General features: G+C 50.6%; 1 protein-coding gene across 1 annotated transcript in view; it reads right to left on the bottom strand.

The window, feature by feature from the left end:
- Positions 1 to 10,164: 10,164 nt before the first annotated feature.
- OSR1 (odd-skipped related transcription factor 1) overlaps positions 10,165 to 16,042 on the bottom strand; it is a 161,023-nt gene continuing 155,145 nt past the window's right edge. The window contains 3 exon segments of the mRNA XM_043917640.1: positions 10,165 to 10,988; positions 10,990 to 11,101; positions 11,806 to 12,506. Coding sequence (XP_043773575.1) covers positions 10,785 to 10,988; positions 10,990 to 11,101; positions 11,806 to 12,473 — 984 coding nt within the window. The 5' untranslated portion in view covers positions 12,474 to 12,506 and the 3' untranslated portion in view covers positions 10,165 to 10,784.

Consider the following 16,042-nt stretch of genomic DNA (forward strand, 5'->3'; position numbering starts at 1 on the left):
TGCCAGGGGTCACCAAATGGGGAGCCTGGACCTTCGCCCCCATGTGGTGGCAGCAAAGCTGCTCCTCCTTCCCCCAGCAGCACAGCAAGACAGAGGAGACTTGCTAAAGACAGATTTAAATAAGATGTAGAGCCTCATAACATAATACCAAAAATTTCAAGGGTAAAATCAGAAATTACATGTCAGACCAAGAACCAGAAAAACATTCACTTGAAAGAGAAAAGATAATCAACAGACATCAACATCAAGATGACACAGATGTTGGAATCAGGCAGGAATTTTAAAGCAGCCGTCATAAAAATACTTCTACATTCAACTATGAACTCCTGAAGCAGCTGGAAGTCTCAGCAAAGAAACAGAATATATGAAGAAAACCCATTTGGAAATTTCAGAATTTTTAAAAATACAATCATTGAAAGTTTTAAAAACTTTGACAGCTGAATGGAGGGGACAACAGGAAAGAATCACTGAAGTGGAAGAGAGAGTAGGAATTACCCAGGCTGAACAGCAGCGAGAAAACAGGCTGAAAAAAGTGAACAGAGCCACAGAAAGCTGTAGGACGATAACAAAAGATATAATATTTGTGTCACTGGAATCTAAGAAACAGAGAAAGAGATCAGCACCGAAAAAAGTACTTGGAGAAATCATGGCTGAACATTTTTCAAATATGGAAAAGAAAGACAAGCTGAAAGTTTTTCAAATATGGAAAAAGACATACATAGATTTAAAAATTTGAGCAAAACTCTGAATGAACAAACCCAAAGAAATCCATACCAGGAACCATCATAATCAAACTTCAGACAATTGAAGATTTAAAGACAAAATATCTCAAAAGCAGCAAGAGATATGACACCTTATGGAGAGAGCAAAACAATTCAAATGACAGCAGATCTTTCATAAGAACCATGGAAGCCAGAAGGAAGTAGCACAACAGTTTTCAAGCGCTGGAAAGAAAGAGCTGTTAACCCAGAATTCTGAAACTTGTGAAATTATTTTTCATGAATCAAAGATAAAATACATGCAAATCCATGACTGATTCATGTCAATGTATGGCAAAAACCACTACAATATTGTAATTAGCCTCCAACTAATAAAAATAAATGAAAAAAAAATTTTTTAAAAAGAGAAAAAGAAATTCTCAGATACAGGAATAGTAAGAGGATTTTCTACCATCAGGTCTACCCTAAAATAGAATGGAAATGATTTTTAAAAAGGAATCTTGGAACATCAGGAAGAAAGAACAATGGTAAAAGCAAAAATGTGTTTACACACAAGTAGACCCTCCCTCTCTTCTCATGTTGTCTAAATTATGCCTGATGGTTGAAGCAAAAAGAATAGCATTGTCTGGTTTGCATCTCCACATGTGTAGAGGAAACTTTTAAGACTACTGTGACATAAACAAGGAGCTTAAAAGGAGGGACCTTTGTTCAGGCTGCTGTAACAGAATATCATAGACTTGTTGGCTTAAACAGATATTTATTTCTCACAGTTCTGGAGTCTGGATCCAGTGTCCAGTGACGGTCATCTTCCTGGTTTGTAGACAGCCATCTTGTCTTCTCACTGTGTCCTCACATGGTGGAGAGCAGACAGGAAGGAAGCTAACCCTCCCATGACTCTTCTTGAAAGGGCACTAATACCATTTGTGAGGGCTCCATCCTCAGGACCTAATTACCTCCTAAAGGCCCCATTTCCTAAGACCATCACTTTAGGGGTTAAGATTTCAACTCAGGGATTTTGGCAGGACACATTCAGTCTATAACAGGGGATAATGTTTCTATCTTCACTCAAACTGGTAAATGATGACACCAGTAAATCTCTGTGGTGATGATATAAATCTATACCATGATTGTGCTGGTGGTTACAGGAATCTGCCCAGTACTACTGCTATGTTTGTGAAAAGCTAGCATAAGAATATACACATGTTGTACCAATACTGATTTTTCTGATTATGATATTGTATTAACAATATGTAAGATGTAACCATTGAGAGAAAGTGGGTGAAGGATACATGAAACCTCTCTGTATACAACCTGTATACCTATAATTATTTCAAAATAAAGTTTTTTCAATGGGAAATGGTTCTAGATAAAAAGATGCTAAAGACATATGCAGTGACAATCTACTTTGATTGGATTATAATTTTTTAAAATTCAAAAGGTTAGGGAAGTTTGGGGAAATTTTAATATTGAGAGTGTATTTGATGGTATTAGATAAAATTTTTGTTAGTTTTCTTCGGTGTGATAGTAATGTTGTGATTATGTAAAGTTAAGTCTTTGTTCCTAAAAGATGTGCATTGAAGTATTTAGGCTTGAAATATATTGGAGTTAACTTTTAAATGGTTCAGGGAGAAAGACAATGAGAGAGAAATAAATACAACAAAACATAGAGTCAATTGTTGACTCTTTGAGGAAGCTATGAGGGTGTTTACCATTTTTTCAATTATTTGGTGTTTGTGTAGATTTTCAATTTTTAAAAGTTGGAGGGATGGATGGATGGGTAGATATGTGAAAAAACAAACATGTTCAAATGTTAATTGTGAAATTTAGGTGGTGGGTAATTGGGTGTTCATTATAAACTTATTTCATTTTTTCTTTATGCCTGGTACTGTTTAAATTAAAATATTGGGAGGTGGATAGCTGAGGCAACATATTGAAACCCAATGCCCTTCCCAGCACTCCTAATCCTTCCAGACCCAGGTAAACCCATACTTACAATAATTAAAACATCATTTGTCTTGGGCCAAAGCTTGCCTGGTTTCTGACTGAAGAAATCCAATAATGCCTCACGCTTCCCATAATGGTAAAGTCCCAGGCACTGCCATTATCCACACTCCCACACTGAGAAGTCTCCAAAGAGTATTATTGATTGTCAAGGAGAGACAAACCCGAACAAAGCCAGGCTGGGCTTATGGATAATCCAGTTTTCCCAGAAATTACAAAGCTATGATTTTTCCAGTAGTCATGTATCGATGTGAGAGTTAGACTACAAAGAAAACTGAGCGCCAAAGAATTGATGTTTCTGAACTGTGGTGTTGGAGAAGACTCTTGAGAGTCCCTTGGACTGCAAGGAGATCCAACCAGTCCATCCGAAAGGAAATCAGTCCTGAATATTCTTTGGAAGGACTGATGCTGAAGCTGAAACTCCAATACTTTGGCCACCTGATCTGAAGAACTGACTCATTGGAAAAGACCTTGATGCTGGGGAAGATTGAAGGCAGGAGGAGAAGGGGACGACAGAGGATGAGATGGCTAGAGGGCATCACTGACTCAACAAACATGAGTTTGAGTAAATTCTGGGAGTTGGTGATGGACAGGGAGGCCTGGCGTGCTGCAGTCCACGGTGTCGCAAAGAGTCCGACACGACTGAGCGACTGAACTGAATTGAACTGAACCCAAAATTTAAAGGAGTAATGCCCCTTATGTGAACAGCTGAGGCATAAGAGTAGTGAGAAATGTTGTGGTGGTGCTGAGCAAAATGAATTTTGAGTCATTTATATATGTTGAAAATATTTGTGGTATATTTATTTTTAGGGAAAAAAACTATATATATAAAAAACTACAATAAGAAAACAACAATTCTACCATCATAGTAGGAGTTTGTAACACATTAAGTACCAAAGTTAGGAATTAATAGACAAGGAAATTGAAAAATTTTAAAAAGAATACAGAAGATATGAACCTTATCGTTAAAAAGATGGATTTTATGATGCATAGATCGCTATAACAGTTGGTAAGAACTGTTGCTTTTTTTTTAAATTCTAGGAAGGTTTTTGCTTTCTTCCTGTCTTTCTTCCTTCCTGCTTTCTTCCCTCCCACCCTTTTTTTCTCCCTCCCTTCCTCCCTCCTCTTCCTTCTTTTGACAGGAACCCTTTAAGTCATCCGACCTGCCTTAGAGTATCTGGTCAAGTATTTCAATATCACTCGATCTCTCCCATGACAAGACCATGGAGACTCTTCCTGACGGCCATGGCACCATGCTCTGGTTCTTGGCTTACTGCACCTACAGGAGGAGCTACATGTGCTGTGAGATACTGAAGACATTCTGAACTCTGCACAAAGATGCTCAGTTCCTGACCCAAGTAAGAAGTGAACCAGTCTCCCAAGTACATCTCATTATTTAAGACAAGGCCCATATTCTCATTTTCCCTCTCTGGTTCTTGGAGTGGCAAAGATCTAGCCATTCCTGCCCCATCTCCTCTAGTTTTCTTTCACGCCTCCTGTAAAGTTTCTCATCTCATGCCACCATCTACTTACAGGTTCCAAGTGGTACCCACTCCTGCGAATGACAAAAAGCAATCCATCCTTGCACTTGTCATGACAAAACTCCTTATCTTATCTCCCTAGCAGAAGAGTTCAATCAAACCAAACATTAAAAATAAATTAATTATACTTTATCCCTCCCCAGAGATGGCTGAGCTACTAACAGCCAACAAAGTGTCTAGAAATGAAAAACAAAACTCTCAACTGATTTATCCGATCTTTCATCCATCTCAAACCATCCCACTTTTAAGTCCTTCTATATTCTTATTGCTGGAGCTGGAACCAGCACTGGTCAGGAAAATGGCTGAGAATGGAAACACAGATGAATGGATGAAGAAGATGCAGCATATGTATATCTACAACAGAATACAACCCAACCATTAAAAAAAGAATGAAATAATACCACTTGCAGCAATAAATACAACTAGAGATTATCATGCTAAGTGAAGTAAGTGAGAAAGATAAATACCATGTGATATCACATATATGTGGAACCTAAAATATGACACAAATGTGAAATGGAAACACACTCAGGGACATAAAGAGCAAACTTGAGGTTGCCAAGGGGAAAGGGGTTGGAGGAGGGATGGAGTGGGAGGTCGGGTTAACAGAATGGATAAACAACAAGGTCTCACTGTATAGCACAGGGAACTATATTCAGTATCATATGATAAACTATAATAAAAGAATATTAAAATGATACAATTTTAATAATGATCATATATATATGTATAACTGAATCACTTTACTATACAGCAGAGCTTAACACAACGTTGTAAATCAACTATACTTCAAATAAAACAGTATTCAAAAAAATGGCAGCAGATGGCCAGGGCTTGGGTGGATGGGTGACAGAAACATTCCTGCAAATGTGTCCACATAATACTATTGTGTGACTAGCTTTTCTGAAGGCTAGGACACTCCAACACAAATCAAAGGAAGCACAAATCCGAAGACAACTATAGTGAGAGGTGTTTGCAGAGTGAAATATCCCTACTCTTATTAAGTGACACCTGCCACATAATAGCCCCTGACCCACACCTCAGTCTGCCCCAGGGTGATTTTTTTTTTCTTTCCTTAAGCATATGCCTCAAAGGAGTGGTGAGTAGGGCACTTACATTTTGTCTCCTGACTTCCTCTCTCAACCGAAGATAACCATAATCTGTGAAATGATTAATCTATTTGTCTCCATGGAGTTAGAAAAAAAGAAAGAAAGAAAGCTTCTTTCAAAGTTTTCCGGAAGGCTTCAAGATCACCAGTCCACATGCTGGCAGCCTAATCACAGGCTTCCAACTTCCAGAACTGTAAGAAATAAAATTACGTTGTTTATTTGAAAACAATAGTCCAAATCAGATACTTTTTTTCCAACCCATTTCATGAATGGGCTATGATAAAGTGGGCTATGATAAATCCCTGGGTTATAATAAAGTGAAGACAAAGATTCACCCAGGAATATGGCAGTTTGAGAGGCAGGCTACTTTAGCACCCTGCGAAGCATTATTATTCCCAATAATACTTTTACATGGTGCTTCGTAAATGCCCAAGTTGTTCTGCATAATATTAGGGTTCAGGTTTTGGTTCAAGCAGTGAATAAATGACTGAGAAAACACGTATGACTTTGCCCTCTGCGTTAACCGAATGAGGTAGGTGGGAAGAGTATTAGCCCCATCGCGAGCCTCAGAGAAGTGTAGGGACGTTGCGCAAAGCTTGTGAGCGGCAGGTAAAGCTAGAACTGCATTTTAAGGCCACAAATGAAGCACAGATTCTAATTCATCCTCTGCCACTGACATGAGGTTTGATCTCCATGAGATAGCAATCTCATGTCCCTAGTGAATTTTTCGTCTGAAACCTATGCAAACTGGGCCCGACCACCAGTTTGGTCCTAGAGGTGGCCCCCAAAGCGGGGCTGAACGCACAGGGTGGGTAACCAGGTCTGTGCCCCTAAGAGTTCCCCCGGGGTGGGGGTCCCAGACCTTTGCCTCAGAGACCCTGCCCAAAAAGGCTAGGGATGCAGTGGACTCTCTCATCTAGAGCGGGGCCCGGCCGCACCACCCCTGCCGGCTGGAATCCCAGGGACTTCCTTCGGGCCTCGGATGCGCTGGACTCTAGAGACGCAAAAGGAACTCCAAAAGTCTCCAGCCAGCGTTAAACCAGAGGTGCCCTCTTCCTTGTCGGCATCTCTAGCGCTCACATATGCCAATGGCTTGATGTGTCCGCCGGGCCACTGTTACCCCGAGTTTGTGACCCCTGAGAGTGGGGCACGTAACTCAGCAATCGCCTAACACTGCGCGGGGACGCGGCGCTCCCGCGCCCCAGGACTCTGGGCGGTGAGTTCCAGCTGCGCCTGCGCGCCGGGCCTGCGTAGGGGGCGGAGAGGCGGGTGGCCAGGGACCCGGCAGGTGGGCGGGGCGACAGCTGGCTCTCTGAAACCCTGGCGCAGGGCGACTGTTCTAAACCACCCGGATCCCAAAGGCAGAGGCTGCTGGGCATCCTCCTTCACCAAGGGCAGCTGCGCACCCTTCGAGTCTGCAGAGTCTGTCGCTGGGGGACCAACCCATTCTTGGCGGCTTTACAAGCAGAATTTGAGGGGCGGGACCGGGAAGTGTGGGAGCACAGTGTCACTGCTCTAGGCGTGGCCCCTCTGTGACGCCATGGAAGGACGTAAATGAGATACCGCTGCAGGCGTCGCGGTGCCCTTGCGGCTCCTGCCGGAGGCCTAAGTGACATCCCTGTGGCAGCGGGAGGATGCCCTGACGTCACGGCGTCATCGTGCTCTGGGAGGTGGGGTGACGCCTCTGAGCCCTTTCTCGGGATGCCGAGGCTCCAGGGGACGGGGTGGGGAAGATATCACAGTCCCATGTTCTCGGAGATGAGGTGCCATCAAGGAGCCCTGCACCATCTCACTGCCTTTCTCCGTCCTCCAGGACCCTATGCTAGCCCTGAATCCGGAACAACGAGGTCAGCGGGTAAAAGGCCCTTCGTGCGCCCCAAACCCCCTAGCTACATTCCGGAAGGAAGAGGTGGAACCTGAACCCGTCCTCTACGAAGAAGGCCCCTGAGAGCTGTTCTTTTCCCCAGGGCGCTCCTGATTCTCTTCCCAGAACAGCACTAGGGGAGCTCCAAGCTGCACCAAGGGTCTCTTGTGCCTACTCTCCGCCCAGCAGCGAAGTCAGGTCGGGTAGTTTCCCCACCCCTGAGCTAAAGAGGACCTGCAGGCCTAGCAGCTTTGGGAAGGGTTCCAGCAGAACTCTACCGGCCCAAGCCACGCTAGGCACGTGAGGCCAAAGGAAGCTTACTTCATGTCTGAAAATGGAGGGGTGGGGGGAGTGGGGGCAGGGTGGAATCTTCCAGATCTGTGGCAGGAAAAAATTAGCCACCTGCAGAGTGGACAGGCATAAAACCCACCCAGCATTTCTAACCCTCTGGTTGCCTTTCATACGACCTACAGAGTATGGTCAGGAAATTGTAGCCTGTGTGGGATCTGGTGGCCCCAGGACCAGGCTTGCCCTTCCCTTTGCAGTTGCTGTTACTGATCAGTCTATGAAACCCCTGCCATGCGGACAGACTGCAAGTGAGCTGCACTGAAAAGTGACTTCTGATTCCACCAGAATGACAGAGGCTTTAGGAACAGGTTGGAGGTCTCTGGGCAGCACTCAGCCCCTCTCCCACCTCATCCCCCAAAACTCTGCGCTTAGGGATTCTTTTTTTTTTTTCCAAGAATGCACACTTCATACTGTTTCTCCGTGGCCAGGGCCTAGGGATGGAGGGCAGGGGCAGGGATTCACGGTACCAAAGCTGGATGGGCCAGAAACAAAAATCTTCCCTAGCAATCCCCCACCCCCCACCTTCAAGTCTTTGTGAAGTCCTTGAGTTCCTGCAGAGGTTCTATATATCCTGGGGAGGTTGGAAGTGGTGCAATGTGAGGGACAGGAGGGCAGCAGCAGTAATCAATCCTTGAGAAAGATGAGTGAGTAAAAGTTAGTAGCTCAGTCCTGTCGGACTCTTAGCGACCACATGGACTGTAGCCCACCAGGCTCCTCTGTCCATGGGATTCTCCAGGCAAGAATACTAAAGTGGGTTGACATTCCCTTCTCCATGATAAAGATGGACACCCTCCCACCCCCACCCCAAGAGACTAAAGGGACTGAATGAGGCTCTCTCAGGTCCTCAGAGGTGCTCAAAACTCTGGGTAGTGCGTGTGTGTGCGCGCGCACGCCCATGCACTGTCCTCACCTTGGAACAACCACTTCAAAGGTCTGATAAGGAAGGGACAAGGCTTCTGCCCTGCGCGCTTACACAAGCTGAGGCCAGGCACCACCCATACCACAGCCTGCGCTGCCTTGGCCCGAGCCAGCCGTCGAAGTCCCAAACCCACTGACTAGCCCTCGCTCCAGATGCCCAGAGGTCACAGTTCTCTGGGATATGGGCTCCATCCTTTCCTGTTGCGAGTCTTTTTGGACCCGGGGGTAAGAAGTCCTGGGATCTTGCTCTACTAGCGGAGATCTCATAGGCCGGTCCAGAACCGGCAGCGCTCTGTCCCGCTCGTTTCTATGGGGCCCTGGCACGCGCGTCAAGAAGGTTTTAAGGGCAAGACCAGACGCCTACAGGGCCTGCGGAGGAGGGTTCCTCAGGGCTTAGAGCAGGACGGAGCGAAGTGCCCCCATTCCTGGGCCGCCCCTCCAGGCCTGTCCAGCAGGGGGCAGCGTGGCTCCGAATGCCGACGGCTGCTTCGGTCCGCGCGGTCCCGGCAAAGGCCTCGGCGATAAGTTGGCTTCTCGAATCGCGGAGATTCTGCCGGCCGAGGGCGGAGGGTGGGAGGGGGCGTTCCCAGCGGAGATGGGGATGCCACAGTGAAAGGCTAGAGAACGTTTTAACTCATGCAGACCCGGGCCCACTTTCTCAGTCCGAATGGGATTGGGGGTGGGGGGAGTCCCAGTTGCCGGGAAGCTCGGCCCAGCTGTGCCCGCGGCCGCTGAGCTCCAGGCGCGGAAGCCCGAGAGCCTGCGCTCGAGCAGGCTGGGGAAGGGCCGGGAGCGCCACCGCCTGCGCCCGCCGCGCGGTCGGGCTGCGGGAGCTGGGGGAGCCCCACCCCGCCCCAAGCTGGAGAGCCCCCCGGCGGCCTGGCCTCTAATTGTGAGAAAACTAGGCGCCCCAGGGAAGGTTCCACTTGTGGAGGGCGGACTCGGATTTCTCCTCCTCGACTCTCTGGGCCTCCCAGGGCGCCCGCCCCCGCCATTCCTGACAAGGCTTTAAAACTGCAGGGAAATCTTTGCGGGCACGGAGCCGGGATCCAGGCTGGGGACAAGCCCCAGCCGGAGAATCGTGTCGGGGGGATCCTAACGGAGGGAGGGACGTAGGTTTGGGGACTTAGGAGAGGCAGCGGTGAAGACTATTTGCAGCAGCTATTGGGCCCCCAGGGAGGGTACCGGTTTGAGGTTGACCGTGAGGGGAGGGCGCTTCCTTCCCTTCCCTGGGCAGCAGCAGGAGGCCCGGAAGGAGGCTTTTGTTTGGGGGGGGTGGGGGGGGTGACTTTCTTTTCCTCTAGTTGGATTCGAAGCGACCCGGCTCCTGGAGATACTGTAAGAAACGTTCGAGGTTTTGGCCGCAGACTAGGCTTCTTTGGAGCCCTTTGGAGATTCGCAGTGGGGAGACGATACTGAGGCCCCAAGACCAAAGTGGAGAAGAAAAGTAAATTAAGTTATCCGAGGTTGACCACCATCGGGAGAGAGGAGGGCGTCTCCATGCACCCCAAGCCACTGACCCCAATCAGGGGAAGGTTGCAGAATTGGAACAGGTCGCCGTGGGGATCGAAGCCCCGGCTCCTCTCAAGAAAAGGAGCTGCCCAGTTTGCTGCGTTTGGGGAGAAAACGCAGGAATTGGGGGAGGGAAATTACCCACCCTGCAATGCCTGTAAAATAACCGTTTATTTAATATTTTTAAAAACTCCAGTGATAAATGTCCGTTACCGATGGTCAGCATAAAGTGCCAATCGCAATACACCGCCCTGCTGCTAGCCTTCAGCTCCTCGCGGCGTAGGGGCAGCGGAGCAGGGAAGCCGGAGGCCAGGCCCCCCTCAGCCGCAGGGCCCGAGGCCCCCCACCCCACCATCCGGGTCCGGGAGCCCACCTCCCGCAGCGCGGCAGGAGCCGGGAGGGGCGCTCCTCGGCCCCGCGCTCCCTGGGCCGGAGGCTGAAGCAGATACTGGGATTACACTTTTGCAGGCTCCCGGGGGTGGGGATGGGGGCGGGAGGAGGGGGTGGGAAGCTGCGAGAGCACAAATCTCCTTTTCCTCTCCCCTCTCTCTCCGCAGTCAGAGTTACAAGCTTATATGGTCAAAGAAAAAAAAAATAATAAAGAAAACGTATAAAATAACAATAGAAAAAGTAATACTTCTGGGAGAGGCGCCGCTGCGGCTCCGCGAAGCTTTCGTTCTCTTTTTAATGCAGTTTCCCTTCCGCCACACGAGTACCGCCTTTTGGCCAAGAGTTTAGCCGCGTCCTGGGGGAGCCGCCCGGGCGGCCGGGGTCATGGCCCGGGGCGCGGCTGTGAAGTTCCGCGTGCGCCCGGGACCCGGGGGACGCGTTTGGGATGGAGGAAAGTCCCCGGAGCCCCTCTCGCTGCCCGCCAGAGTCGCCTTGGGCTTCTGTTCCCTCTGGAGGAGGGGGCAGCGTGACCAGGGTCCTGGTGACTCACTCGGAGGCTCTGTCTAGCATTTGATCTTGGAGGTTTTGAGCTCCTTCACCTGCGAGTGTAGCGTCTTGTGCACAGCGAGAGTCCTGGACTGGCAGAATCCTTTCCCACACTCTTGACACTTGAAAGGCTTCTCTTTGGAGTGAATATATCTGAAGGCAAAAAGGAGACCGACAATTAAGCTTTGCAAAAATGATGCAATGTTATAAATAGTTATCCAAAATCCCTTCCCACAACAATGAGGAGCTTGAACCTCAAAAGAAAGAAGGACATGGGGTACCTAGTGGGGAGCGGGCACATGCTGAGTGTGGGGAGGGGATGGGGAGATAAGGGAGACACCTCCTATCTTAGCTGTGCCCATGTCCAGCTAGGTGGATCCCTGCCTGCCTGACCAGGGGCCAGCACAGCCTCCTTATAAGGCCTGAGTCAACACCAATGGTGAGTGAGGTGGGACAATTGGCTGGCACTGGCTGTCCAAGATGGTAGCCACCTGCCACGTGTGGTTATTAAAATTAAGTAAAGTTAGTTTCTCGGTTACACTAGTTGCCCATTTCAAGTGCTTAATTGTCACATGTGTCGCATGTCACACTTCATCTCAGAAACTTCTCTCGAACAGTGTTATAGACGGAGGAAGCCGTGCATGCCTGTCTGGAGCTTGGGACCTCTTCCTGCCATATTCTCTCCACCCATGCTCCAGAAACCCAGCCCCGAGCTTGGGTGGTTTCCTTCCTGATTTAGGGGGAAGCTCAGAAACTCAGGAGGCTTGGAACCTGGGGGCGGGGGTGGGGGGCAGCCATGGCATCAGAAGCAGACTGATAGCTCTGTTCTGCACCCCTCCTCCTCCGCAGTACTGCACCTGTGGTCTCGTAGGTGGTCTTGCCTCCGGAAGGCTTTGTGGCAGATGTCGCACGTGTAGGGCCTCTCGTCCGTGTGCGTCCGCTCGTGGATAAGGAGGTTGTAGGATTTAGTGAAGTGGCGGCCACAGAATTTGCAGACGAACTCCTTCTTGGTTTTGGAAGGCAGGCGTCCCCTCGTGGGCTTCTTTTCGGGGGACAGCTTGGTCACATCCAGGAGGGCGCCCAGCCCACCGGCAGGGGACCCAGGGCCCTCCCCCCGGCAAAGCTTGGATGGATCTTCTTGCGTGGCAGCCAAGGCCAGGTTGGCAAAATCAAAGCGCGGCTTGGTCTTGAGCGCCGCGGGGCCGCTGCCTCCAGCGGTGATCTCGGGCTTGGGCTGGATGACATGAGGGAACCAGGGGAAGGCAGGCAGCTGGAAACGCGCGTCCACCAGGCTGGACACGGCTCCAGGCACTTTGGAGAAAGAGGACCTCGGCAAGTGCATGGCCGGGTAGCCCAGCGTCCACTGATGCAGGTGCACTGCGTGCAGTGCGCTGAAACCATACAGGTTGGGCAGGTGGTCCGAGGGCACCGTTGGCAGGCCGTTCACTGCCTGAAGAAAGGAGTAGTTGGTGAGCTGCAGAGATGGGTGGATGGGCACCGGTGCTGGCAAGGTTTTGCTGCCCATGGCCGAAGCGGCAGTCTGTTCCCAGTCTTCCTGCTGCAGGAAAAGAAGAAGAGGGGAGGGGGAAACAGACAAGTTCAGGCCCTCCTTCTGAGTTCCAGCCCGGCCACACCAGTCTTATCCCCAGAGACTGAGCTGAGTGCCTAGGACCCCACTCAGGGATCTCACTGGCCTCAAGGAGAAGACAGGAACCTTCAGTAATCCAAGGACTCCTTCCAAATGGCCTCCGGCAGAGACACAAACTTGATACAGAAACCAAACTGAGTGCTGGGCAACGCGACCAACTTAAAATGAGAGTCTACAGTGTACCTGACCCTGAGAGAGGCAGAAACACAGGGAATGTACATCCAGACAAGCCCGAGTCAATATAGAATCACACCCTCCTGCAAAGGTAACTCACTTGGAAGCGCACTTACATATTCATGTTCCGATAAACAAATACAGAAGTGCACACTGACAGATAAACCCAGGTTCACACATTCTGAACAGAGTTGACAACAAGGTGCAAAGATAAACTCGAACCATCAGTATTGTGCTACTAAACAAAATGCAGAAACTGAACACACACACACACACACACACACACACATGGCACCCACAGAGAGTCCTACAGGCAGACAGCAAACATACAAAAGCACACAAATTCACACATCTCTCAGCTCCGGAGCATTAACCTCTATTAGCTGCTGACAGTCAATTTGGCTTCTAGAAACCATGTCCTCTTTCTCCTTACAACTCACAACTTTGACTTCAAATTTGCTTTTCTGTCTCACTGTTACCCAGCCCCTTTGATGCCACCCTCTCTGCAGCTGCTTGTGGACGACTCTTTTCCATCGTCTTTGGGGATCACCTTTCTTTCAGCAAGGACAGTGACACCCACATTTATTTACTCACTCAGCCACATGCATTCATTTGTTCCTGCGCCCTCCCTACCCCATTAGAAAGGGGGACAGGGTCTTCGGGCTCTCAGGATGTTTGTGTGTGTGTTGAACACCCCCTCCCTGAGCAGGTGGGTTTCCCCATGAGCAGGAGCATGAAGGCTGGGCCTCTGCTATTGTGGGCTACGCACCCTCCAAATGCAAGGCCAGGGAGCTTGAGCCAAGCCAGAGGGGAGCCCTGCTGATGTGACAAGCAGTCTGGTGTCTCCTGGCCTCCTTGACCCTTGGTCAGGGTCCTTAGCCTCCATGGACAGGTCTGGAGTCCGCAGAAAGAATTTTTATGTCTGTGCCTCCCAGACACTCCTAGCTCATGTCTGTCCAGTGGAGGCAAAAACAGGGAGAAGGAAAGCCAAAATTACACGGAGGGCCTTAGGAGGCTCAAGTGCTGAACTCCATCTCAAGAAGGCACCGGGGAGCAGGGTGTTCAGGCCGCAGGCACTTCTTTGCCTGTCTCAATCCCCTGACTTCCACTGCTCTCTTTACTCCTGATTTCCCCCCTCCTCTTCCTCAGATCTCTCCTCCACCTAGTCCCCAACCCTGGGACGGGCAGGCCCCTGTTTTGTTCCCCCCTTCACCACAGACCCGACATCACCCAGGCGGTTTCGAAAGCCTGGCTTCCCCAAAGCCCAGGTCCTTAAGGCGCAGGCTGCCTTTAGCTCCAGGGAAGCTGTTAACTTAACGTGAGGGCAGTGCCCAGGATGTTCCCGGGAGAAGGCAGGACAATCTGGACCTAGAAAGCCTTCTCCTTGGAGGCTGGCAGGAAGGTCACGCATCCAGTGCGGTGGCCCATAGGCAAAGAGGCTCTGCAGAAGGTGGAGAAGGTGCCGAACACCCAGAACCGGCAGATATCTGCTTGCGCAGGTTAAATCGTCAATCCAATGAAACCCCTGTCGGACCGCAGCAATTAATTCCGCCAGGGTCTCGGCGAGGCACAAACTGGGATGCGGGGGCGGGGGAGCGCGGACCCCGGCGGCGGCGGAGCCGTGACCTGGGCAGCGGGCTTCTCCGCTGCGTCGCTCACGCTGTCGCGCCTGGGACAACCCGAGACCCTCCTAAGGCGCTGAGACGCTGCGAAGAAGAAGAACGAATCGGGCCAGAGAGAAAGCTGGAGCCTGTTTGGATTGGGAAGGGGGAGGGGGAGAAAGAGGAGATGACTCGCCGACTTCAAAGGTCTGCCCAGACTTAGGCGAGGTGAGCGCTCTTTGATTTGCTGTCACCTCTCCTTCCCCTCCAGGCGCTGGAAATCAGATCCTTATCTCTGGCTCCCCCCGGGGCCCGCCGGGCGCCGCCGGGGCCTCACTTGCTCCTCTCGGCGCTCGGTCTATCCCTGGACGATGGCGGCCGGGCGCTGGGCTGCACCCGGGCCCGGGCCCGCTCCGGGCGGGGTGAGGGAATCGCACCGGCCCCGCGTGTACTAACCCAGCCTTTCCTTGACCACCCCCAGGAGCCCAGACTTTGGCTCGGTGAGGGGAGGGGGCGCCTACACCAAAACTGCTCCTGGGAGCCAACCTTTCGGGGCTACCTGCCCGATCTTGTTTCCCCCAACACTCAATTTCTTTTTCTCAGCGGCGCAGCCAGTTTGCTTTCTGCCGCATTCCCAGGGCAAAGCTCCCCAGGCTCTGGTCAACGGTTTTCCCGGGGACGAAATTCGTTCGAAACGTGGCTCTCTACACTAGTAAAGTACCAAGAATGGGCCGAATTCAAGATCCAGTTTCAGGCGGTTCGCTAAGAGGAAAACATAATTCTCACTCTGCCTCTCCTGCGGGAGAAGATGAGCAAACGCCCAGTCCCAGTGGCTCTCCGGGCCCTGACCCCGTACCCCCAGTGTGAACTGCTTTAGATCCTTAAACAAGAGAGGAAAGCCCTCTTGCCTGCCTCAGGCCAGGCATCCGCTCTGCAAGAAGCTAGGACCCCGGGACCTGGGAGGCGCGGGTAAGGGTGCCGACTACGCGCATCAAACGCCATTAGCGCTTCCCAGCCCGGGTCCCCGAGCGGTTCAGACACAGCTTCTCTCGTGCGGTAGAGCGCCAATCCCGGTTCTGCCGCCAGCCCTATGCCGGGCATTAATGAAGTGTGCAAGAGTCTATTAAAGTGGTTTATTCGGGGCTAATTGAGCGTGAGCGAGTTAACTGCTTGCATTAATGAGGAAGGAGCGAGCTCCACGAGCGAGCGCCTGGAGGAGCCCAGCATCAGCCCCGGAAAAATCATCCTTGACACCGAATCCCCAACACGCGTGCTGACAAGCGTCCGGACCCCTGGAGAGAGGACTGACCGGCGCCGGACACTTCTGTTTAATTCTCCCAACGAACGAGATCGAATGAACCCTTCAGCTAGGCGGCCATACCCCTGCATCTAAATGCCCAGCTGCGTCCTTAGTGATCTGCTCCCCAGTCTTACTAAAATCGCAATTACTTTGAGGAACCACATATAGAACATTCACTCACCGGTCGCCCTCCATCCGTTCCTCCCGCCTCCCCCACTCCGCGTCCTTGCCAGCCTCTCTCTTCTCCAGGAGGCCATGAACCTGGGAGATTAACTAGCCTTGCACGTGGTTTCTGTTCCCAAGAGCCAGCGCGCAGCTCTTAGCCCGGGTGAAATTTACCAAATTGTGGCAACAAAGAAACCGTCGCAACT

The sequence above is a fragment of the Cervus elaphus genome, chromosome 11 (genome assembly GCF_910594005.1).
Source record: "Cervus elaphus chromosome 11, mCerEla1.1, whole genome shotgun sequence".
Classification (NCBI taxonomy): domain Eukaryota; kingdom Metazoa; phylum Chordata; class Mammalia; order Artiodactyla; family Cervidae; genus Cervus; species Cervus elaphus.